Source organism: Boleophthalmus pectinirostris, unplaced genomic scaffold (assembly GCF_026225935.1).
Source record: "Boleophthalmus pectinirostris isolate CB_2022bp ecotype Guang Dong unplaced genomic scaffold, ASM2622593v1 HiC_scaffold_16, whole genome shotgun sequence".
NCBI classification, from domain to species: domain Eukaryota; kingdom Metazoa; phylum Chordata; class Actinopteri; order Gobiiformes; family Gobiidae; genus Boleophthalmus; species Boleophthalmus pectinirostris.
Window position 1 is genome coordinate 12,836,025 of NW_026571095.1, and position 26,505 is coordinate 12,862,529.

At 37.8% G+C, this 26,505-nt stretch overlaps 1 protein-coding gene across 1 annotated transcript in view; it reads right to left on the reverse strand.

Moving 5' to 3' along the window:
* The window catches only part of LOC110157494 (laminin subunit alpha-3), a 62,158-nt gene extending 36,153 nt beyond the window's left edge, over window positions 1-26,005 (reverse strand). Inside the window, exons 1-14 of the mRNA XM_055151982.1 lie at window positions 25,522-26,005; window positions 24,416-24,568; window positions 9,998-10,115; window positions 8,937-9,055; window positions 8,685-8,855; window positions 7,984-8,084; window positions 6,996-7,111; window positions 5,136-5,254; window positions 4,225-4,315; window positions 3,064-3,195; window positions 2,599-2,649; window positions 2,453-2,497; window positions 761-895; window positions 359-493 (exon numbers count right to left, since the gene is read on the reverse strand). Of these exons, the coding sequence (XP_055007957.1) occupies window positions 359-493; window positions 761-895; window positions 2,453-2,497; window positions 2,599-2,649; window positions 3,064-3,195; window positions 4,225-4,315; window positions 5,136-5,254; window positions 6,996-7,111; window positions 7,984-8,084; window positions 8,685-8,855; window positions 8,937-9,055; window positions 9,998-10,115; window positions 24,416-24,568; window positions 25,522-25,785 (1,750 nt within the window). The 5' untranslated portion in view covers window positions 25,786-26,005. The remainder of the gene's footprint in view (window positions 1-358; window positions 494-760; window positions 896-2,452; window positions 2,498-2,598; window positions 2,650-3,063; window positions 3,196-4,224; window positions 4,316-5,135; window positions 5,255-6,995; window positions 7,112-7,983; window positions 8,085-8,684; window positions 8,856-8,936; window positions 9,056-9,997; window positions 10,116-24,415; window positions 24,569-25,521) is intronic.
* Between the last annotated feature and the right edge of the window lie 500 nt (window positions 26,006-26,505).

A 26,505-nucleotide genomic window follows, 5' to 3' on the forward strand; every position in this document is an offset into this window, starting at 1 on the left:
GATGCTGAGGGAGCTTCTGTGTCATGGGAAAAGAACACACAGGACTCAGTTACCATAGGCATTTTGCCCGCCGTAAATAATATTAGTAAAGGTCAATTGGTTACATATTTTTGTTATAGCTGTTTGTAGAATGAGCTCTAGGAGCCTGAAGAGAAGAGGCACGATGCTCGAGTTATAACGCAAGAAAAGTTGACACGAGTCCTCAAGACATTATGATAGTCCATTCCAGTCTAGTGCGGTCCATGCTTCCGTTGTAGGGAGTATTAAACCTCTGATTATATAGGCCAAGACAAAAAGGCCTGAGTTGCCCTAGATACAGCACCAAAATGGAATTTCTCCAACATGGCTTTTTACTCACCAGCGCAGTCCGGGTATCCATAGAAACCGGGAGCACATTCGTCACAGTTCCGGCCCAAATAGTTGGGGAGGCAAATGCACTGGCCATTTGGAGCGCATGTGATGTCAGCTACACCAGCCCCATCACACTCACAAGCTACAGGAACAAGAGCTTTTATTTAATGATGCTTTTCTCTTTTTCTCAGTTCCTCATTGACACAGAGAGAATTCCAATCTAACAAATCTTGTCAAAATGAACAAAGTGAAACAGCAATGACATTGGTGAGTGATAACTAACTAACAATGTCTATTTTTGTTTGTGATCTGTTCACGGGTAATATGTATTTTTATGTGTTTTTTAAGTTTATATGTAAAGCTTAAATATCTGCACGGAACTAAGGTGTTGATTATTATGTTTTGTTACCCTGGCAGTTTGGAAATGAATGGTATCCAGGCTGGCAGCGGTCACATGCCTCGCCTTCCACACCACGACGACACAGGCAGCGCCCAAAAACATCACACACCTCTTGGACTGTTCCTCTATAGTCACACATGCACTCTGAAAGATAAATAAAGCAAGTACCTCATTATTATTGGCACACACTAATATGGGCAAAGAAGTTAGCAGAACCTGGTAGTTTTTGTAGCCTTAATAACCTGGATAGATAGTTCCATGGTGATTTTCAGATTCTATAATGTCATAATACTCATACAGATGTGATTGTACTTTGCCATGAAATATCTAAAAGGTCAATTAACAACAAATATTTAACCTGATGATTTCTATCAGTGACTAGACTAGACACAAAATGTATATAATTAAAATGCATTAAATATGTATTATACCTGTATTAAATATTACTGTCTTATAGAATGTTGTGATGTAATCGTAACGGGCACAGTGCGAGAAAATACTGTAAATGGTTGTTTACTCATATGTCTCACACCCCATGAATATAATATTTAGGTATTCTTAAAGATATTCTAGCTGAACAATCAGACTGGAACAAGCTTCTGATGGCTAAAGCCTTAGTGGCACACAGTGGTACGGCCACACTGGTTCTGCCAAGTCTCTCCTGGCATTGGTATGTGCATAGACTTGGCACTAGTTTCTTTTTTTTTTTTTTTTGCCTCCAAGCACCCTCTGATTACACAGAATCAGCTTTTTGAATTCCTTTTCTAGCAGCTCACAGAACAAATGACAAATTCCTGATCGGGCATGTTTAGGGAAAGTGACTGTGCGCCTAATTTGTCAGAAATTGACAGCGGGATAAAGCCTGGCTACGCTGTTAGCATGTCCTTAACATTCCAAAAAGCAGCTTTTCCAGCCCAGAAATATTACTGAGCAATGGGGCCATAAACTAATTATAGGACAACATTTACCAGTGAACAGTCCCAGGAGTTTGAGAACTAAGGGAACAAGAGCCACTTGAACTTCCCAACTGATGGATAGGATAATTTCATGCAATAATTCCAAGTAAATTCTAGATAATGTATTATGTATTATTATGTAGTAGGAATAGAAGTAGTAGTAGTAATAGTACTAGTTGTAGGAGTAGTAAACTAACTTTATTTACAATGGAATTATTGAAAAACTATTACTACTTACTACCAAGAATTACTTTAGTCAAGTACAGCCCTACATCTCTCATATTTTTGAATGGTCAAAAGTCCTCAAAATGTTGCCTGTAAAAAGGAAGTTAAAGCCCATGAACATTGAAGCCATATTTAGATTTTGAGACGCCAAATTACAAACAGAACTAAATTCAGCGTTGCGTTTGCACTGTATTGTGCAAAATTAATCCCTAAAATACAATGTAAATATATGTTCTATGACCATTTGATAATTTGTTTTATTAAGACATACTTTTGTAATTATGTTATTTTAAGTTATGCCCTGGTTTTAATGTGCCCAGTGGGAATTACTACTTACTACTTCCACTACATATAAAAAAAAAAAACATCTACTAGCACTTCTCCTACTATCATTACTACTGCTAATGCTATTTCTGTACTGCAAGTTGCAACCTTTAGTCTTTAACATAATATATTATGTTGGGGTTAGCTTGCAGTTTGTCTCTCAAAAAAGGTATTAACTTAAAAAAATCATACTCACGCTGACATCTGGGTGGGCCGTAATACCCCAGCGGGCAAGTAGGGTCTAGAGAAAGAAGAAATAATGAAAAAAATAAATAAATGCATTGTCCGCTTTACTTTGGTGGTTTGAGAAATTCTATATAATGGCTGCAGTTCAAATCTTACCCACAATAGGACCAGCGGAGGACTTTGTGGTTGTCTCATAAACTGGGTATCCTGATTTCAAAGAAGATGCAAGGAATTAACATTTTATTTTAAACCACTGTGTCAAGATATAGTTTATGGCTGCGGTCATCTTGTCTTTAACAATTATATTTATATGAACAGCAAGTCTGAAAGAACTATAAACCTTTGAACAATGTGGGTAGCGGCATATTTAAAAGGGTTGTAATCTTCAGGAAAGGTAACATAATATGATAAAGTTGAAAGAATGTCTACTAAGAATCGTGTCTGCATGTTAAGGCTAGTTTCTCTATGCCAATAGCCTAGGGATCCCTGCACCAGGTTTATTAATATCCTTGTAATAAATCTATTCATTCAAACATAAAACATCAACTTCAGAAAAAAAAGATGAGCAAAAATATATATACTAGAGAAAAGGCATGATCTCAAATGCCTTGAGTGACTTACTAATGCATTCTGGGTAGTAATAGTAGCCATCAGCGCAGCGATCACAGTTGTCTCCTGTAAACTGTGGCTTGCAGAGACACCTTCCAGAGCCCATCTCACATCCAGCTGTGGTCTGCTCATTACATCGGCAAGCTGGTGGAGGCAAGAGATGAAAGCTTACCACTCTTTTGTCCATGGCTGGCCTAGGACATCTCATAATGTATGAACTTTTATTGATACAAAGCTGTGTCAGTAGTTACTTGCCTCATAAGTAACAATTACAGTACATACAGCACTAGATCCATTTTGTTATAAGTTAACAGTGTTTCGGGGGAAAATTTTCTCAGTTTCTACACTGGTATTGATTAATATTGGGAAGTATTGAGCTGAAAAAAGCTGAATTGATGCATCTCTAAATAATACGGGACTTAATAACTTTTTCCTCATCTGTATGAATATTGCAAAAACAGCACAAGCAAGCATTCAACTTTTGTGTTGTTTAAATCACGATTTCTCTGACAGTAACCAGTAAAAGTAAAAAACAAACGCTTTCACCTAAATTCACCCCTTCCGCTGCTAAGCCCACATAATGAACTTCTAGGATCCATTTGGTTTGTTCTAAAGCGCTCAGGGCATCCAGTTTAATTCGACCGCTTTCTAATGTCCAAACACAACTGGCAGCTATTTCTGTGGTGGGGGGACAACCATGGACCTATTAGAGCAATGTAAACATAACCAGATCCCAGTTTAGCATGACTACAAGCCCATGGTGCCAGTAGCGCTTACGCAATGGTGCCATTTGTGTCTGTCCTAAACAAGAGGCTGATCCTGCCTTTGAACATCACAGAGTTTGGCTTGACTTTGGTGAGTCACGCATACCATAGCACCATGTGAAGACAGTTGCCAAAACATGTATGTAATTTTTGCCCATGCAGGTGGGATCTGTGCATGCGTATACTGTAGGATCTTTTTAAATGCTTACACAAACTGTGCTTGTTGTGTCAATATTGGTTAAACTGGAACAATGTAACGGTGTATTTCCACCGTGAAGGCCGGCTCTTTTGATAAAAGTAAACCTCATTCTTAGCTCCAAGTGAGTTAACGTTCAGTTCAACGTTCAGTTTCACCACAATGGAAATGACAGGAAGACAAACAAAAGTTTGAGGACAAAGAAAAACGTACGTATGCACCCAGTGGAAGACTCTGGTGGAACTCCATAAGGTCTATAGAAGCCGTCAATACAGCGCTCACAGTTCACTCCAGCAGTGTTGTGCTGTAAGAAATTCAGCATATAAGGCACAGTGTTGGTGATGGTTTAAAATACTATTTTAACAACTCAAAATGTTTTAAATTCCTACATCATTCATTCATTGCCCCCAAACAGTTATGGTTATAGTGGTAAAGGTTTATTATAGCCAGTTTTATTGGTCAAAGGTCCACCACATCTTTTCCCACTAATTCAGTGTTTCAGCATGGCAATTAACTTATCTAACACCATGGAGAAGCAGGTGACACTACCAGGCCAAGATATGATGATGGCATTTTTGCAGCAATAAAAATAAGTGTAGCCTAATTTAATGATTAAATGTATGATAGATATAAATTAAATTCTATACAGTGAAGCTTTCCAGGCCAAGCAATAGCATCTCAGCAAGCAGGTGAAAGACACTCTACCATAAATGTTAAATAGTCTACCTTAAAAGTCTCTCTCTGTTAAAAAATGACCATTGTAACCAGAGCTGTCTTGGGACAAACTGATTGTTTTGACTGTACAGTGCCAATGGTTTCTTACACCACTATCATAAGCACACTGTTATTATAGAAAAAATAACTTATTGCTGTAGGGGAATTATTCAGCATTATATTGTCTCTTTATGTGATACATTTATATGTTGTTATTAAGTGCTACTTGGCTGTAATTTTAACATTATATAAATAACCATTATTTTGACTAACAGGCTTATTGCACTCATAAGCTACATTTTTACCTCAAAGGCCTAATGCATTCATCCCAAAATAGATTATTTCTGTTGGTTTTGCCTCCACTTTTTGCTCACACAGGAATGGGTTTGGACTTGATAGTTGGTTCATACCTGGCAGCCGATGCACACTCCTCCACCGTCGTACCTGCCGAAGATGTCTAAACTTGCTCCCCTCTGCTCCACCTCGGGGTCGTAATAGCAGTCAAAGGCATGGGAGAAACACTGGCAGGCTAAAAGAGGAAACCCCCCACACAGAGACACAAACGGTTATTCCATATGCCTGAGCAAATTACCTGAGATTTCCCCTTGACTACATTTAAGCCACATAAGGTACTAATTTTGGGAAAACGATAAGCCTAGTTGTTAAGATTTTGGAGAAACTGTAAAACCCAGGGTATACAACATGGCACGTCCTTTTCCTGTGTACCTCCCACGGTAATCTTTATGAATCACAACTTTTTTCCACAGTGCGCTGATTGGATTACAAGATTTCTTCGTCTTCCTCCTGCTGCCTTTGTGGTGAGCGTAAGATCATATTTCATGAAACTATCTGTCAACAATCCAAAGCAATTAGACCCCAGCTGACTCTGGCCTCTTGTGCCCGACAGGGAGGCTTGCTAATAAGATGGTATTGAAGGTATCTGGTCAACGGGCAACGCGGCGTTAAGTAGACAAAAGGCAGTTATCCCAAACACACTGGGACCAAAAGTGACAAAGATACAATTTTATTTAAACAGGTCTTGAAAGTGTTTATCCAAGTAAATCAGAGGATTAGGTTTTAGTATTTTTTAGGTTGTTTTTCTTATTGCTTTGTCCATGGGTTTTGCAGTGATAGAAATCTAGCACTGTTGTCATAGCAATTAACAACTAAAAACACAATCTCATACGGCTGTAGGCTTTAAGTTGTTTAGTCGATTAATAGGTCAGTGGTGTCTTAGTCAATCAGAATGTATACATTATTCACCTAATTTATTTAATTTTGAGTTTAAAGATTTATATGGAAAAACAGCAGGAGAATGCATGGTGTGAGTCAGCTGATGATTTGGGACTTAATCTACCTTTATACACAGTTTACACAGTTTCCTGGTACATTTCTGTTTAAATAGTTGATTTCAAATAAACTCCCATGCGGTTGTAGTCTTGTCTTGTCTGTAGTCTTAAGTGCAATTTGGGTCAGATAAATGATCAATAGTTTTGATTGTTTTTTTCCACGCCCTCTTTCTGCCAACTAAGCTCTTTTGTTGACCAAGAATTTTTTCAGTCGTCTACAGCTCTACAGTGTCATATTTTTTGAATGGTCAAAAGTCCTCAAAAAGCTAAACTAACAGAACTAAATCCAGTTTGCAAATGTTGCGTTTGCACTGATGTGTGTCAGATTAATCCCTATAATACAATGTAAATATATATTCTATGATTATTTAATGATTTGTTATATTAAGAAATACATTTGTAATTAAGTTGTTTAAAGTTATGTTGACATTCCCAGTGGGAATCTTAAAATCAGACCTCTCCCACACATGGAACCAGTAACCAGCTATATTTAACAATTGCAACTCACAATCTTACAACATCATTATGAAGAAAGACCACAACAGGGTAAATTACATGACATACGTAAAAGTTTACAACCACTTCCAGATGTTTTCTTAAATTCCAAAGCACTATTTATATCTGATTTCAACATTAAATTGCTTCAATGACAAATATATCTCCCTTATCTCCTAGGTCAGTTCCCTGAGTACTGTGAACATGACCTTAACTGTGCCCCATACTGCTCACCCCACATACCATAGGAATCCCATGTCTTCCCTGTGCCTCTCCACAGCGCCATATGAGGGTATCAACAATAGGGCTTAAACATGAGCCACAGCACAAGAGGACCCTGAAGCCTCTTTGTATGCTCGTAATTCAAAGCACCAACAGCAGTGAGGAGAGCGGCGACCATGTTTGTACTGGAAGGGGGGCACTTACGCTGACACTCATTGGGGCTGTGGACGGTTGCAGCGCGCCACGGCTTCTGGTTAAAACCCGGGCAGCAGCGGTCACATGACTCTCCACAGGTGTTGTGCTGGCACTGGCACTGCAGTCTGAAGGCAGGACAGAGAGCAGACACCTGGATTTAGACATTCTATCAATAGCATTGGCAGGGGGGAAGAGTGGAAAGTTTCAGGTAGTTTATATGTTGTGTTTATGTTCAAGAATATGTTCTATGTTGTTATGCTTCTGTTTTAAGTTTGTTTTAAGGGTAAAGTAAATGTTACCCCTCACAAAGTTATTGGGATCAGAGTGACATTCATAAGATCAGATTTATTATGAAACTGTCATAGGCTCTCTCTTTTAATCCATTCACAATCACACTGCTACAGCCCCTCGATCTATAATCTGCACCAAAACTCTTATTAATCTCAATATAATGACAATATAACAGGCAGGCTTGCATTCCCACAAACCTGAATGGAGGCTACAATCTTCGACATCTCCAAGGAGAACGTTCCAAAGTCTGGCTTTAATTTCTATTTCCATGAAATCATGCAGGTGATGTGCAACCTCTAGAAAGTTACATAATGTGTCTTTCATAGTGAAATTCAAGTGAAATTTTAACCTTAGTGTTCCAACAAACTAACCAAACTAAATATTTCTCTTAAAAAACTTTGGTTAAAGCAGAACTATTTTACCTGATTAAACTTCTTTGTAAGATCTTGAGATAGTTAAATATGTAAACAACCCAAAGACAGTTCTCCTCTGTATAAATATTTGGCAACATTATTTGATTTTTTATGTGATTATACTGCCTTATTTCAATGAAAAATTAAATATGCTCATAAAGGAGCTATAGGAGAGGTCTATCGCTGAAAGTGACTTAGTTCTGCTTTAAACTTGTATTGATGCAAAAAGATTCTTTCCTCTGTAATGCAGAGCTAACACACAGAGTTAAGACAAAGCAAGCACACACACTGACCTGCTGGAGCTCTCCTCATGCCGATTGCCTCCACAAACTTGTGCGTGTCCGTGGCAGACACAGCGCCCTCCAACACTGATGTCTTTGATACTGTAGAAATACTGTGGATATAAAAGAAAACATTTTACTGACTAAATGAAAACAATATTATAACTGACAAACCATATTATTGAGATCAGTGAGTGCATGAGGATCCTTATCCTGATAAGAAACGGTCAAAGTATCAATTGAACTGTCAGTAAATTGTTGTTGAAGAGTAATTAGCTCATATAAATTAGGGCTGCGCGATATATTGTAAAATGACTGAAATACTGTCTCATATAATTATTAAACATAACACAAAATTCTCCATTTTACAGAAATGTACTGTTTTTGGCTGATTTTATTCATGATTTTCCATACCAGGTCAGATGCTCTGAGTCCCCCTCTCCCTTTGCACTCCCCATTCAAAATTGCTGTGTGGGAGCATAGGTTACACAGGCTTGTGAGCTGAATATTTTACAGAATTATACTGCTAACCCAATGAAGGTTTCAAATAGAGATCACTAAATTACTCAAACAAGCATGGATGACGTAAAATCACTTCAGGCATGCTTTTGTTGAGGATTTGTTAAGCATAATACCCGTTCTTCAAGTAAAATTCCTTAAATAAGCAAAAGAGCAAAAATTGTTGTGAAGAAAATGAACATTAGGGTCTGTACCCTGCGTGTGACAGTGGGGTCCCTCTGTGCTTTGGAGATGAGGTGGCCCAGAAGAGTGCTTGTCCGGATTAAATGTAGCCGTATGTTTGTGGCCTTGGTGAAGTCTCTCAGTACCGGGGAATATGTGAAGTTTTGGGCTCCGGGACGACCATTGACCAGAGACACCACAATCTGCACAACACAGAAAAGATGTTAATCCTTAACTGCATCCGGACATTTAGATTAATAACAGTTTCAAATGATATATTGTACTTCTCCATTCTCCAGTGGCACAATCCGGGAGTATTCGGTGGTGCAGATCTGATCATCATCTCTTACTATTCGGGCATTGGGTTGTTTTCCAAATCGTTCAATACACTCTCGCTTTGAATCTGTCACATTAGAAAACTTTTATTACAGTCATATTTTTAAATTTCTAAGATTCCAAGCTCTACTAGTATATGGAACTAACAATCGGAACCAAATCTGGAAATGTTCCTATGCACTCCAGTAATCCTAGATTAATCCCTAAAATACAATATAAATATTCTTGGCATTTAAAAACCACACATTCACACATTTCCTGTCTGGAGACAAATTCTAATCCATCTCCACAATGAAACCTGCATCCAAGCAGACAATCTGTCCCAGAAGAGCAGGAAAAACACAGGTGTAATTAGTATTAAGCAGAATAATGGCCATATCCTATTCAGTAATGCCATTTTAAGCTTTGCTATTCACATGATATTTATTGTGGCTTATGTGGAATGACATATTTTAAACTACAGTATGGAACATAGACATAAAAGCTTAACCAAAGAAGATTTTTGACTCCATGTTGGTTTTATGCTCTCCATACTTGGAAAAAAGGTCAGAGTTTACAAGACGAGATAGCTCTAATATGCAGTAATTCTTTTAATGACTCAGATAACATCTCTTTGATGAAACCAGGAGTTAAGTGCCTTTTATATACATAATTTAAAGGTGCATTGTGTAACTTTTCTGGTCAAGATCCGTCAAATGCTTTTCTTCATGGAGATGTTATTGCTTTGTCTCACAGTATGGCATTAAACTTTTCTATGTCGATGGAGACCAAACCAGACAACAGGTCAGGTCTGTGGAGAGGCAAACCTGTTCACAGTCAGATGCCTGTTTTTGAAGTATTTTTGCGCTATAAAACCACCTGTGATTGAATAAATATAGAGTGTTAAATGCCATAGTGTGGGACATTTCAAGCAGACCAGTGACACAACCATGGAAACAAACAGGTGACGGACCCCCAACCAAAAAGTTAGACAGTGCACTTTTAAGAACAGGCCATAAAACAGACTTACGTGCAAAATATTGCCAGGGACTATAGGTTCGCCCACTGTCCACAGAGCGCTCCAGCACCCAAAGGTCTGGCCGAGGAGAATTGGCAAACTTGATGAGGACATACGCAACATGGAAGAGCTACAAGGACACACAAAAATAAAAGAGTCATTAGTATGACAAGTATAGCACATTTCCTGTGGTTACAATTGTCTCTCATTTTTGTAAGTTCTGTTTCCTTTTTGTGAATGTGTGGGCACAAGATCAGTCCTTTGTATCTCTCAAACTGATAAACAGTGACTGGGCTAAATGATGCTAGCTACTGTTGGCTTGCTTCCTGTTTGGTCTTTTTTGACAGACTGTGTGAACTCGGGCTGTTATCTTTGTGGCCATGCAGGTCGACTCAAACAAGTAGCCAATCTGTAACAGCCTGGAGTGGATAAACACGCAGCAGGTGGTTTAAGGTTAGTGAAAAGATTATCCCCAACGTTTATCTCACCATCTCTATGTCAATCATGAGCCATACATGAACACAATGCACATTTTCCAAAGTCAGTCCGAGAGCTATTATACATACACTTAAACCTTTTAAAAAATCAAATCCTTTGTAAGGGTATATCACACATACATCCCACACAGTTGATTCAGAGGTGCTTAAGGTAACTTGGTTGATGAATAGGCCTGTGACGAAAACAAATTTAAGAACACAATATATTGCTACACAGATATACTGAGATAAACCATAATATTGTGTCACTGACAATGACAATAATGCAGGATAATCTCAGTAAACATTTTTTAAAAGGCGTGAACTGCAACAAATAAATAGCAGAATGAACCAAGAATTAGCCATAGAAGTTACTTGTTTGTACAGCTCAAATTCTATTGTATTACAACAAAAATACCCCAAATCTCCCCACTTTTACAAAGAAAATGTATCCATGATAAAAACTGAGCTCAAAAATACTATATTGTTCCAGCATTGATATATTGAACAATAAGTCAATATAGTAATTAGTGTGATATTAACATTTTATTTCAAAAGTAAACACATTATTTGAGACACAAAAACATTCCCTTCCCTGTCACAGTCAATGTGAAAAAATACTCATCTAGAATTGTAATCAAACAAGAAATTTAGTTTTGACTGTCCTAAATAGCAGCATAAGTATCCTAAAATAAGCAATTTCTGCTTTACCTTAAAACAGACACAAACAGTTCTAGTTTATTCAGTTTGATTTAGTCTTCTTGAGAACATTGAGAAGGTATAAAGCATTTGGAGCCACGTTCATGTTCATTTGCATACTTGGAAAAGCACTGTATCTACAAGCAGGCAAGGGATGATATGGAAATTTGGTGTCACAATTATCATGGTCAATATAATTGAGGTTAATGATTATATCATGATAATATATAAGTTGCTGACTGCTTACTAATGTTATGGGTATGGATAATTATAATTTTGATATTATAAATAGGTTCCATGTTTAAAGTTATAGTATTGTACTTTGTTATAAATGAAAACAACAATGATCTAGAAGAAATCATCATGGATAAGTAGCTTTTTTCTGCACTTTCTGGTGACAATAGCAATATCTTTGTTAACAATGATCATGATTATTAAAAATGTCTCACGAAAGATTATTGTGTACCCTTTTTTTTAATCACAATATTACTGTTTATTGTCCCATCCCTATCTACAAATATGATGGAAAACATTATATGCAGTGGGATAACTGTATGAATGAGTTGCAATTTGACTTGTGAGGTGCGAGATACATTGCGGACTTGTTCTGGAAATATTGCAAAATTAGAATATGAATTCTTATTATTTTCTTCTATTCCTATATATATTCTTTATCTGCTCATATAAAAACTATGACTGGACTGTACCCCTTTAAGAAACAGACTAAGTCCTGGCACCTGCAGTAGCAGCAATGTCACCATGTGTAACTTGTGAGTGTGTAAGAGAGAGTATGAGAGGGCAGGAGAGAGAGAGTGGGCAGAGGAAGTGAGAAATGTTGAGTGTGTGAGTTTGTGCATGTATCATATTTTGATATTTGATTCTCTTGACACATTCACTGTATTTATTGCTTTTTCAACAAGCAATCTATCTGCTATTTAGTGAACACTTTAAAAACCCTTCTGGGGATTGATGTTGTGAATTCGCCTAAGATATAAATACTGTGATACATGCATCAGATTACTGAGTTGTTAATCTATGTTTGTGTATCTGTTGTCATTCAAATAAACAATAAATACATGTTTTTGACTTTTTGTAATATTGTCTTTGACCTAACAGTGGGCAAGTCTTATCAAGAGTATCCTCTAAAGGTGACTACAGCTTTGATCAATCATGTTCCACAAACTCTGTTCTCAAAGCACTCTTTGCATAAAGACTTGGTGTGGCCTGGAATTTACAGCAATACAATATTAGCTAGTACTGCACCTACAATGTCAACACAAGCCATGATATAACTGACACTACACCCCTCTTGTTTTATCAAGAGGGGTAACATATTGATTTTTCTAGTATATTGGCATAGCAAAGCATATTGGCATAGCAAAATACAACAACTCCCAGACAAAGCCTTCCCTGCCCTTAAGTGGAGATTGAAAACTGTATATTCTTGACTTAGCACAAGACATTAGACAAACACCATCTTGGCAGGCCTGCACTCGTCTTATGCCCCAGTGAGCTTTTCAAGGCCCATGCTCTTCTATCATGAACACAGAGCTGCTAACACGGCTGTCAAAGCAAAGCAGAGTGTAGCCTAGCCATCTTCTACCGCTGGGATATGGACTCTGTCAAGTAACCGCCATAATTATCTTGATGGATTTCTCACTCTGGGCATGAGAAGGAATGGACTGAAGTTCAAGTAGGTTTCTGGGTGACTGATTGATAGTGACAAAGGTCAAAGAGCAGTGTGGGAATTGTCTTATCTTGTGTTTCTTACAACAAAAACAATGCTTTTATCGTTTATAGTGGAAGTAAATGAGATATTCTCACAGATTTAATGGCTGAGAACTATATTGTTATTGCATTGTGGGGTATAGAAAACATTATTCCCAAAAGACATCCATAATAAATAAATATAAATAATAAACATTAGGAGTTTAACAACAACAATTTAACAGTGGTCATTACAACCATAAGATACAACTGCATTGACATGTAGCAAACAATGTTAGAGCAATGTTTTTTTGTTGTTGTTGTTTTTTTTTCATGGCTGATACAGATTGTTTATAGAATACAGAGTGTAACTGATGGCCAATTAGATCTGGCAATATTTTTAGGCTGATTTGGATTATTTTTGCAAAGCTATAATTTTAATTTACTACAAACTCCACCCAAGATGTTTTTTGTTTTTTTTACCAGAAACTTACAAGGGAGCTCTGTAGTCACATTTTGTGCAGCTATCTCTTCGAAGTAAAGTGTTAATATAAAGCTTTGTGTGTATTTTTTGGGCTGTAAATTGACCAAAACAAAAAATCTGCCTATGCTGGAGATTTAAGGCTGATAACCGACATGCTACAAAGTCCAAATATGGTCTATCTCAATGTAATATATCTGGGTCTTACAATTTGATATACTATAAGGTTTAAGAAAATATAGTGACATTTTTAAACCCAAGCACATCATTGACAGGTAGAAATGACTCAATCTCTATTCATATTTTATCACTTGCACAGCCTTAAGTTTGGCAATATTATTCCATCAATTTAAATGGTTAAACATTGATATATTCATGGATTTCTTCTTAAACTCTCACTTTCAGGGGGTGTGACGCAGAGTTAATCAGTGAGCACTTCCACCTCCATGTAACCGGATGGGCAGAGAACCAGAACGTCACAGACACACACTAACGCACACACACGTACACACATGCACACACACACAAATAAACAAACACACAGACACAAACTAACTGAAGGCTGCATTCACTGCCTGGAGGTCAGGAGGAGAGTTTGCCAAAAATGTTGATGAGGTTATTTTTAATTTGGAGCACTAATTGGGATAAACAAAAGATGTAAATAACAACAAATGATACTACACAGCACCCAGTGGGAACTTGGCTCTTGTATTGTTGTGGTAAAGAGGATAAAGATTTTAAGATTAAAATGTCATACAATTTGAAACACAAATACAAAAAGCACAGTAAAGTACAGTATTTCAGTCACTATCACTGTGTTTGTCTAGCCTGTCCTTATACTCAGCTTCTTGGAAAAACTAAAATATTTGTGGGAAAAACAATATGATGTAAACTATGTTCGGTATTGAGTAAACCCTATGGCCAGAAATTAACTGTATAATTGAAATAGTGAACAACAAATGTGTCACTACTCAAAATGGTTTACTACTGATACTTCGCAGTGACATCATGCTGGGGGGTTCTGCATGTATTTCTATGTCAGAATGTCCAGCTGTTACCATGGGGACAGAAGCCACACGTTAACAAACACAGTCTGCTAAGATTTTAGCTAGTCAGAAAAAATTTATTTAAACAACACCCTTCAGGGGCCTCGGATTAAAGTGAGTATGAACACTCACTCCATTTAGGTGAATTAGACTAAATGAAAAACTGTTGGCTAATGCTAACTAGCTTGTGACTGTAATTTTATGTGTATGTGATGTGATTAAAAGGACAAATCTTCTCACCTTTTGTAGTTCAAACTAAGTCAGATTTTATGGTCAGATTGTGTTAAAACAAAGCTCAAATTAAGTCTAACAGTCTCAAACAGAGTAGTACCTACAGGTAGAATTACACTCGCAGGGAATGCTGACAGCTGCAAAGTATCAATACTGACATGAACAGTAAATCTCCAAGTAGTTCTTTGCAATCAAAATGATGCAACTGGTTTGTACTGCAGAGATAATGTTGTGGTGCATTATAACTGTACGCCCTTATAAGCAGATTTTGTTTTACTTCCAGATTTGTCGAATTGGGGAACATGCCGGAGCTACCACAAGGGAGAGCGCAGAGACGTGAGGCCTGGCACAGAGCACCATCTCGGATTCCAAACATAGCGCCACATTCCGCCTCCCTCCTAATGCCCCCCTAAACAGGCCGTGCCCCCACTTTCAGGGACCTGTCAAGTGACGTACAGCACAGTGACAATCTGCTCAGCCCACTGCCATTTACTCACAGCCTGCACCCTTTATTACAGCTTTAATAGTGTCACTGATAACAGGGAGCTAATGTCATGTTTTACTCAATGTTTGGACTGCACTGGAAGATTCAGCTGTGTTCATGAGAGTCAAAGAAAGGCTTAGGGGTAGCTGTTGGGCACTGTTTTAAATGCTTTGATATTTTGATATATGAAACTTTTAACAAAACCATAAACATATCAGCTGCAAAAAATTGTACCAAAAATCAGAAACAGTAAAATCATCCACAATGTCCTAAAAATATCTGTGTGTCCTGTAGTGTGTCACATGAATTATCAATATTAAACTAGTGTTAAAACTAGACCAGCTCAAACTTTGGCACTGAAAGAAATCACATAAATAGAATCAAATGACCTTGAACTTTAGGAAAACTACTACTTCAACTTATACTATTTAAGAAACACTGAAATCGATTTTGAGTGTTATGCCTATTTCTTAGTAGTGAAATCGAATTACAATTTTAGTATTGTAACAAGCAGACTACTGTCCAATCAAATATAATATTTTTAAATCACATTATTATGACAACCTTAATTCCATATTTACTATGAACATGCCTGGTCGGGTAATGCAGCACTTTAAGTCCAGGCCTGAGCGGTCAAGGCTCTGCTTCGTTTATGACCTTCTCGTCTAAACATACACGCTGCTGAAATATGTCCTGTGCTTACATATTGTTTAGAGAAGCATGAAATATAGTGCTGGCACGCTCAGCACCGCGGCACCAGATCCCAGTGGCATCCAAAGACATGTGGCACAAACACTTGAGCAGAGCCCCACAGCCCTGGCCCTCTCTCCAGGATTTACACAGACAGGGCCCTGACAGGAGGTGTGCGGAGGAGGCAAACGACAGGGTCAGGAGAGACTGTGATAGAAACTGTTATCTACTGATAGCTGATGTCATCAACATTCCCTGGGAGTGTGGTACTAACTGTAGGCACTGCTCTGTTTGAAGCTCTGTTACTCAAGTTACACTTTAATCTGATCTTTATTTGAACACAATCTGACCACAAAGAACTGACTTAGCTGGACCCAACAGGTGAGCTGATTTGTGCTGTTTAACAAGTCCTTCTCAAATAACATTACAGTCACAAGCTAGCTAGCACTAGCCAGACGTTTTTCAGTCACTCTCACCTTTTTATTGAAAATCAAACATAATGAACGCTCGTATTGATCACAGACTCGTGAAAATTTGCTGTTTAAATCCAATTTGTATTGTATACACTATTTTAAAGCTCTCTGGCACGTTTGCAAATGTATGCATGTGTGTCATGGGAAGCTGTCAATACACTATTCACTTTATGTCCTGGGTCTAATAAAAAGGTTAAATTATAATGAATCTTTATACGGTAGGAGTGGGAATCACAACAACAACACTTTTATTACTATATATAATATCGATATAATATCAGTCCCGAATACAACAAACTTGCCTTCACCACAAAGCAATGCTGTTGATGAGTCATTTTAACTAAGCAGAGCCACAGCCCTGCCTAACTTAAATGTGTTCTCTCCAAACACATCTATCATGCATTAACGCAAATGATTAAAAAAAATAAAAAATAAACTAAAAACTAAAAAAATATTGATTCTGAAAACTTGACCATTCCTGAATAGTTTTAAAATGATTTGATTATCCTGTCACTATAATTACTATATCGACTTATCATTCAATACATAAGAGATAGAACAAGATTAAAGAGGGTTAAACTATGAACTTCTATGACTCATTATAGATACAAGCTAACTACTTAAATGTTGCATTCTATAATTTATTTATTGCTGTTCATATTTTTTGACAATATTGTATATTCACAATTGTTTTGGGAGTATAATTCTGCATTATTGGTTGGTTTCATTGTGGTATTAAAATTCCTTTCCATACAATACATTGTTCTCCCATTAATAGAATTTATGTACAGTGTGTACATTTTCAAAATTTTCCTAAGCCTATAATAAAAACATTTAATGGCACAGTGGGGGATAAAACAAATGGGAGTCTTCCACAGTAACTCGGTGCAAACATGTCCCACGTGACTCCTCACTATTTTAACATCTCGCTAATTATGTGTTTCCTTTCTTAAAACAAGTGTGGCATCATGCAGACACATTCAACACATAAGCTCACATCCCCGATAATTCCTTTGACCTTTGACCTTTCACGTCCACGCATCGTATGTCTGTGTGTTATGGTATAGCTCACCCCTGACACACGGGCGCCCGGTTAAGAAGAGCCAGACAGTCCAGACCGGGCATGTGCACTTAATACTCAGACTTAGCCTTTAAACACAATTCCTTTAGCATTTAACAGGTATGTGACACAATCAAATTCAAAAGAGTTTACAAGGCCCATATTATGCTGTTTTCTGATCTATGTTATAATGTTGTTTCCTCATCACAAACAAACCTGAAGTTATGTTTCCTTTCCTTCACACGTTTAAGACACAAATCCTGCATATTTAGGCTGTCATGTGGTAATACAGAAAGAGCTCCACATGGTTTTTAAACATTTGTATAATTTCAGCAGTGTTCTAATTGACTACGCTTGGGCGGTCTACCCTGGTTTCACTTCAGTGACTGAAAAAAGCAGTTTTTTATTGCTAAAAAACCCATTTTGAACAAATGTGTATGTGGTAGCCTCTCCTGAGAGAGTCCTGGTGGTGTCATCTGTTTGTCTCCATGAAGATAGAAGTTTATTGCCACACTGTTAAAGCAAATAATATCTCTATAGAGACAAGCATAGATGGAGGACCCTACACCCGAAAAGTTACACAATGCATTTTTAATGTGCTATAAACTGACAGATAAAAGCACTTTCATTTTAGATTTAAATTTTTGGATCATAGATGGTCTTGAAATAAAATCTGATTAATCTTTGTTTATGACATGACATCTTGATATCTCTGCAGTACATCATACTTCATACATTCTTTAAACTTCCTTTCTTAGATTTAGAGAGCTGCCTGGCCAGTGGATATTGAGACAATGGAAGTCAAATGAAAGATGGAATCACCCTCTGCTGCTCCACTGTGGGCCCCAATGTGACAGGCTGCAGTCCAGTGGGGTGGAGCAACTTGTAACAATGCAATGTACAACTGTTTGTCTTTGTGCGACAGGTGGTGGGAGCCCAGTGTATTTGCCTCTGTCTCCATGGCAGAATTAGAAAAACGTCAACAAAGGCCCAACAGAGCTCCAGCGCAGCTCCAAGTGGCAGAAACTGGCTGCATGTTTGTACTTGTATGAATCTTGTGTTGTCCACGCCTGAAGGCAGCTGTAGCACGAGAGCTTTCTTCAATTAAATACTTTACAGGAGAAGTCTCGACAGTGTGTGTGTGTGTGTGTGTGTGTGTGTGTGTATGTGAGCGGGGGAGTCTAGGGGTCAAAACATAAAATTAAGTTATGGATGCCTTCTTTTCATCCACTCCACAACCTGAATAAGTGAATGATCTGAATATCTGAATTAGAGTATCAAGTATAATGTCCATAATTAAAAATGAAAGCAAAAAAAAAAACATATTACAAATAAAACAATCTGAAATTGTGTATTCTAGTGTAATCTTTCAAAAGAGGGTAAAAAAGTGATAGTTCTGCCCTTTTGTGGTTAATTCTATGGTCCATTCACATTTTGAATCCTTGAACATCAGCCTTACATTTACAGACACAATTTAGCTCATTGCTGATCCACTGTTAAAATATCTGAATACTGTTAACAAAATAAATATTGAGATATATATTTTGTCTAGTATTTGACTATTCTACAGTTACACAGGCCTGCAAACATTGTAAAACAACTGAGATGCATTTAAAATGCACCTACTACGTAAGTGCCAATCCATAAGCAAGAGCTGAGCTAAAACTAGGCATTTCTATTTCTGCAATAGCTTAGCAGCATCAAACTAGTTTATGGATGTACATCCCATTACATCACAGCCTGCGTCAGAGAAGACTCTCTCCGCTTGCTCTGTACAGTCTCTAACAAAGTTTTCCACATGGACACTGGGTCCGGCACCATGTCAGAACACTAGTGTGAGCTATCACAAGACTGTGGTGGTAGTAAATATCTATGGTGCTGGCCTGGCGCCTCAGACTGCTCTGCTAAACACAGACACTTACATCACTCTTATCGTCACCACGGCAATAGCACGTGTTAACAGCCAATCAGGACTCCAGGATCAGACTGTGCCAACTGCAATGTCTAAAGACTTCACCAAGCACATGCAAGAAGCTTTGTTTGTGTGACAATATGAGGACAACAGTACCCAGCGGTCCAACAGTTTGAACTACCAATTCATTACTCTATTAGGCTGATTAATTAATCATTAATACAGTAAGAATGAAATGAGATTTTACTTATAAAACCAAACAAACAAATTTAAGTTAATATATAAATAGCATAACATAGAACCAATAAGAAGACGATGAGCATTTCCCACCGGACCAAATTACACCGCCTTGTTTTGGTGCCCATTTATCCGGCAAATTCCCACTTTGGGGAGTAATAAAGCGAAGCAAATCTTTGTGCAAGACTGAGAGCACAGAAAGAACGTCACACAATACCGCCTCGGAGGATTGCGGCACAAAAGGGGGCGACGGCTGCAAACATTTGGACTTGGTTTTTGAGGGAGGTGCACCCCTGGGAGAACAGATTAGTTTCCTTTGGGAGTTAAACCATCGTGTAGGTCTTTGAGGTCTGTGATTTAGTGATTGAGTAATGGGGTTTGGTACGGCTTGTAAGCCTGCCAAAAGGAAGAATGCCAAATTTAAAACTAACGTGGCAATTGGTAGTGATTTTCACCCACTTACCAGAAGGTTGGTGATTTCCTGGAGATGAATGAGATTGCTAGTGGTCTGTGTTTGTGTCCTTGAGCAAATCAGTTCACCCACTTTGCCTAAATAATTCTGTTTTGTTAGCGTGATTGATTGGTCCACTGGTGCTGAATGCCATTCACTTTTTAACTGCTTTGGTTTAACTGTCAGAGTCTGTGGCTATAGTATTAGTATATTAACACCACAGTCTGATCGAAAAGTGAACAAATGCAATGAAACAGGCCATGTGTGTATTTACAGAATAACTGTATATATATATATATATATATATATATATATATATATATATATATATATATATATATATATATATATATATCCAATATCTACGATGATGATGTTCAGTAAAAGTATGCAGGACTATACACAAACAGGAAGACAACCCATAATCGTGATGCATCCAAAGCCTCAAAAAACACCACACAGATCTCGATCATCAACACATCTGACACCTGTCGCACACCAAAATAACACAGAGCCATAAACGTATCAATATGTCTCAAGGCCTTTTGAACCTTAATCTATCGGGCCATAATTCATTTAAAAACATCATATCCCTTTAACTATCAGGTCAGAAGCTGTCTGGTCTCATCATATGAACGGACAGTGGGAATAAGCCCTGGTATGTTTGCCTCACATGGTCCACTGTGGGCTGGCTCAGTCAGGCAGATAAGCACATGCGCTCCGGACTCCTAAAATACATTCCCCAGAAAAAAGGAGCCACTGGCAGTCTGATACATGGTGCAAATGTTTACCCGAACAATGGCCTGTCTTCTGTGTCCTGTAAATAGTTTTACAGATTGGGTTCCCGGAAAAGTCCTATGTTTCACCAGAATGGATATGACATATGACGTTACAATGGCTGAGTGTTGATCTTTTTTATTGTCTTTTGCAGATGGGTGTGGTAATTGATTAAAGGGTCTGTACCCACTTTTTCCCATGTATTTGAGCTAAACAGTAATCAAAATCAGATTACACTAATCTATAATCCACAAATTAGAAGACAATGTACAGTATGTAGACTAATTTTTACACCATGCACTAAAACTAGCTGTTGATTGAAAAGGCCTAGTTGTGTTTTGTTTAATTTGTAAATGTTTAACATGCAAATCCTGCATATTTGGGTTCTTCTCTCAAGCACTCTGTTTCACTTTGTGATGTCATGTGGTAATACAGGTAGTGCTCCACTGTGTTTTTAAACTCCATACACCTTCACTAGAATCATTTGGATAATTTCAGCCCTGGAGTTTCCAATCCCCACTAAACAAAAAATAAAAGTTAGCTGTTAACTTGAAAATAGTGCTTCATGACAGAGGATTTTGAGCTTTGGACAGTTACTCAAAAGTGTGTGAATGAAACAAAGCACAACTCCAGGTATGTTTTTAATGAGGTAACAACTTTCTAACATGTCTTAAAGCTCACAAGAGTTGATAAACCTTAAGAATTCAATTAGACTGTGTGATTTAAAGAAAGTAGTACATTTAACAGCAATCTTAAGAATGCCTAGCACAGATGTTGCTTCAAACATACCGGCGGATACAACTGTCAGAAAAGCCCCATTGACGTTTATACAGATCTCTTTTTAATGAAAACAGCAGGGCGTTTATCTCAAAGTACATCTTCCCAAAGCTGCTAGAACAGACACCTGTGCAGATTGAAAGAGAAACCACAGAAGCCATTCAGCAGCACACAGCCCTCATAAGTCACTGTACAAATAATTTAAACCAAGAAAAAAAGAAACCTGTGAACTGATGTATTTTTCAACCAGTGTAATGGAATGATTTTTACAGCTAATAGATATAAGCCAATATCAAAAATGCTATTCACCTTATTCTGGAAGTTGCCGTGGGCACCGCAATTGTCATTGGGGTTGTATTATTTTGCATACAGACTAAAAAAACATTTTAAATTCTCCCAGTATATCAGTGAAGTGCTGAACACTGAACATCAACTTACTTTACATCATATCTAAGGGGTTAAACTTTCTCTAATGCTCCATTTAAATGAATGGGATTCTCATTTAACCGAAACTGCCACCACATAGAAAGTGCAGTTTAGGAGCATTTAGACGCAAAAGTGGGCAGAGGGCAGAATAAGGTCAGTATAGGCTACATATTTATTACACAATATGGAAATAAAATGGGCAACTGTCCATTTCTAAAGCTATCAGAGAGATCCACAATTGAATTGATATTGCAGATCCAATTAGCAATTTGTTAAGACTGTAATAATTTAGATAATATACAAACATCTATGCCAGGGCTGAGCAAACTTTTTGACTCATGGGCCACAAAGCGTTCTAAAATTGACAGAAGGGCCGGACCAGGAGCAGATGGATGGAGCTTTTTGGTAATCCATCTCATAAGAGAAAAAAAATATCCCATGTTAATGAAATATCCCATAATCGGAAATCATTACAAAGTATTACAATAAAATATCTGTCTTTCAAGTCCCAGGGTATTTACTATTTATTGAAATTACTTTTAAAATACTGAAAATTATTATGATAATTATTATTATTATTATTAAAGTTTGGCGAGCCAGATTAAAAAGATTAAAGGGCCACATATGGCCCCCGGGCCGTAGTTTGCCCACCCCTGATCTATGCTAACATCATATACCATCTCATGCTCTCTACTAACAAATGTATATTTGTAATTTCAATTATTACAAGTACATATTCACAATGATATGTGTGTTTATTCTGCCATTTACAACCTGGAGCTAATCTACAGCAAACAAACAAAAGTCTCACAAAATATTAAACATAAAATATATATTCTCAACAGATTAAAAGATCAAAACAAAATAGTTGTGATTTCAATTATGAACCAAATAATGATAGTTATAATCAAGTAGCCCTATTTAAACTACTGCAGATTTTGGTGTTGGTTTAGTCTCCTATGAAATATTATACTACTAATCTTGAGCTCACACACATCTACTAGCCAGGTTCTGATCACTGCAACACTTATACTGTTGTCATAATGAATTAGCACTTAGTACAAGTTATCTGTCAATGTCCTGTCACTAATAGCTATGCATAAAAAGCTTTTTTCTGTACAACTGGGAAAAAAACACCCTCGCAAAATAGTTACCATATTTATCCATTAGTACTAAAGGGTGAAATGTGAATGTAGATATCAAGAACTATTTCAAAAAGCTCGAACATAATATGGGAAAGAACTGAACTATTTACAAGCACAGGTGCAGCCTTGTGAGGTTCAGTGGCTGTAGTCAAGCTCTTTATAGAACCACATAATGCAATAACTCTGCTTTCCCCAGGTTCTCAAATAAACTAAGCATTACCGTGTATTAAAGTCGGCATCCCCTAAAGACCCTGCATGTGTCCATTCTCTGGTAAGCGTGGCCTATATTTAGATTTTTGGGGGCTCTTTGCTCACCTCAGCTCGACTAAAAACAGGGACACAAAAGCCACGCACCATTGTCTGACACTGTGCCCACTGGGAACCAAGTAGATTCAACACGTGTGCGCCAGGGGGGAGCTCTTTTGTTGTCCGGGTTTTTGAAGTCCAAGTCCCAGCCTCCACCTGCACTCCTGGAATCTGATTTAACATCTTTCTGATCCCTAATCCCAAGACAGGATTCCTCTCTCCTCACAGAGCATAAAGCAGCGTGTGGTAGCATTTTAAGGGTTAAGAAGAGTAAAATCAGTGCCTGCTGGAGACACAAGTTACAGGAAGTTTTAAAGTTACAACACGGATGTGAGTCTTGATTTCTGGCAAGCAGCCAACTTAAATGACTTAATTTGCGGCTTCTGCTGACGATAAAGATATTATGTATCCAAAAATAAAATGAAACTGGGAGTTTGTTGGGAGTCAAATCCAGCCAAACCAACCATCAAAAAAGCAAAGAGACATTACATTTTACACTTTGTGCGAGTCCACCCAAACCACCCTTTAAAAATGGGCATAGAAAGGGCACATTTTCAAGATGTTTTCTTCTGTGCTGTATCTACATGTAAGTAAATTTCAGCTACATTATGTTAATTAATAATAAGAATATAATACATAATACTTGTATAGTGCTTTTTAAGATACTCAGAGACGACTGACATGAAAAGACAAACAAAGGCAAAATGAAGAAATAAGAGAGTTAATGAAGTGTGGTTTTAAAGAGATGGGTGTTCAAGATTTTTTTAAACATTGGTAGTTTAGTTGATTAATCAGAATACACAAAACTAAACAACTTTTGGCATGTAAGAGATGACATGTCAGTTAATTGTGTAAACACTGGTTCAGAGTTTCAACACCAAGAAATTAGCTGTTTTTCTTGCTTGGTAAAATCTCCATAGAAATACACCCAGCCCAAAACCAAAGAAAACATGTTTCAAATCCTTTCTGCAGCTCTCTCTTGCATTCACACAGAGCAATTATCATTCAGACTGCAGGTAGCAACAGGTAAACATGGAAAATGATGGGCTTACCTGTCCGAGATCCAGGGTGACGTTGACCTCATTGTAGATCAGACCTCTGGATAAAGGAGGACTCTGCCACCACCTCTCCGTCCCATCAATGGCGTTTGAGGCTGGATGAGCTTTGTTTGGGTCATTGGAGTTACAGTAATCACAGAACTGGCCCTAATGCATGGGAAATGGTTACTATTCAGGTGCAAGTTTGACACTTAAATGGCCTATATTATACTATTTTCTGATCTGTGTTATAATGTTCTTTCATCATTAAAAAAATACCTGGAGTTTTTTGTTACATGCACACATGTTTAACACACAAATCCTGCATATTTAATCTGAGTTCTTCTCTCAAATAGAAAACACTCTGTTCCACTTTGTGATGTCATGTGGTAATAATGATTTTAAACTCCCGTACACCTTCATTAATCATTATTCGGATAATTACAGTCCAGGAATGAACAAAGGTAAAAGGTAGATGTTAACCTGAAAACACCATGTGGAACAGAGCATTTTGAGCTTTGGAGATGTAGACAGACTAATAGATTAGTCAAAGGATTACTCAAATATGTATGAATGAAACGAAGGAAGAACGAAACTGTGGGTATGTTTTTGAGGAGGTAACAACATTCTATCATGACTAAAAGCTCACAAGAGTCAATCTAGCATAATATAGGACCTTTAATGAACAACTGCCTAAAAATAAATAAAACAAGTTCAAAATGTAAATCCTTGTCTTTATTATTGCAACAATATACTAAAGGAATTGGAAAATATGGGCCTATTGAGTGTTATAGATATAGTCAATAAATTGTTTACAGAGAGGGTAGTGAGCCATAGACAAAAAAGATGGACTTTGAATTCCACCTTGCCCTACTGCCTGATTGACTTTGATGTGCGTAAAAACAAGGTTACTTTATTGTCAAGCATAAGCTACGACATTTTTCCTGAGTCTTGTTTGGGGTATATTAGCAGAACAATGATTGAAAAGTTAGACATTTCAAGTAGCAGGTTCATCCATCACGTAGCCTACTGCGCCAGTGTGAACTAGACATGCAATTATTTTAAAGTGCTACCATTAAGCGCGTTAAGTATTGTTGAGTATCCCACAGGCTTGCTTTTACCTGTATATTCTGGCTGAGAACCGCTGTTGTAGGTCCACCAACCAGTTTACAGTACAAATCCTGCCTTGGTCTCCCTGCTTCATCCTCGCCGCAGGTTGCAGTGGCTGAGATACGAGCACCCTCTGCGAGGTTAAAATACGGAGGGTTCAAACTGAAACCTGTCTCTCTATTAAAAGTCCCTTGTCCTTTGGCGTTCCAGAAAAGCGTTAGGAAGAAAGTACAAAACAAGACCACAACGTGTGCACATTTCATTCTCTTCGCCATATTCCGCCTTAAAATCCCCGGTAGATGCTGAGGGCAACCCGCAACATGCAGGTCTTGTCATCTGGATATCCTCAAAAAAGCGCTCAGATTACGCACAGTACTCCTTCGTCAAAATGGACTTACTCCAAGCGCGTCAAACCAAACTTTCCATAAATCCTTTATGGAAGAGAGAGATGCGGTGTGTCTGTGTCCGCGGCATGTTTTCAAACCTCTGTGCGCAGTGGCTCTCCTCTCCAGAAGTGTGCGCCACAGTGAACGATCATCAGGTGTCGGGCTGCAGCACTACACTAATCCAGCGAGGGGGCCAAAGGTCTGTCACAGTTTATGACGATCTTGGAGGCTGTTTACTTAAGAAAACTATCTGTTAGGCATTTAGAATAAGGTAGACTATTTAAAAGCAATAGGCTACCTGCATTCGGGGTGGATTTCAACACATTTTAATGCATTTCAGATATACACGATAGCAACGAGTTTGATGGTCATGGTCATAGCGCATAGCCGGTGAAAGTAAGGGTAAAACCTGTACCTTAAATGCAATCTATGGCACCAATAAAATTAAAGGAATAAATAGACGTAGATCTGTGTAAGCCTTTTGGCGCCCTCTAGTGGAGATTACGAAAATAAATTTATATAGGCGTAAATCAGCGTAATTTACTCTTTAAAATAATTTAAAGTGTCTCGTGTTCATATCAGGTCGCCCTGGTCTCTGTCGTTTAATAG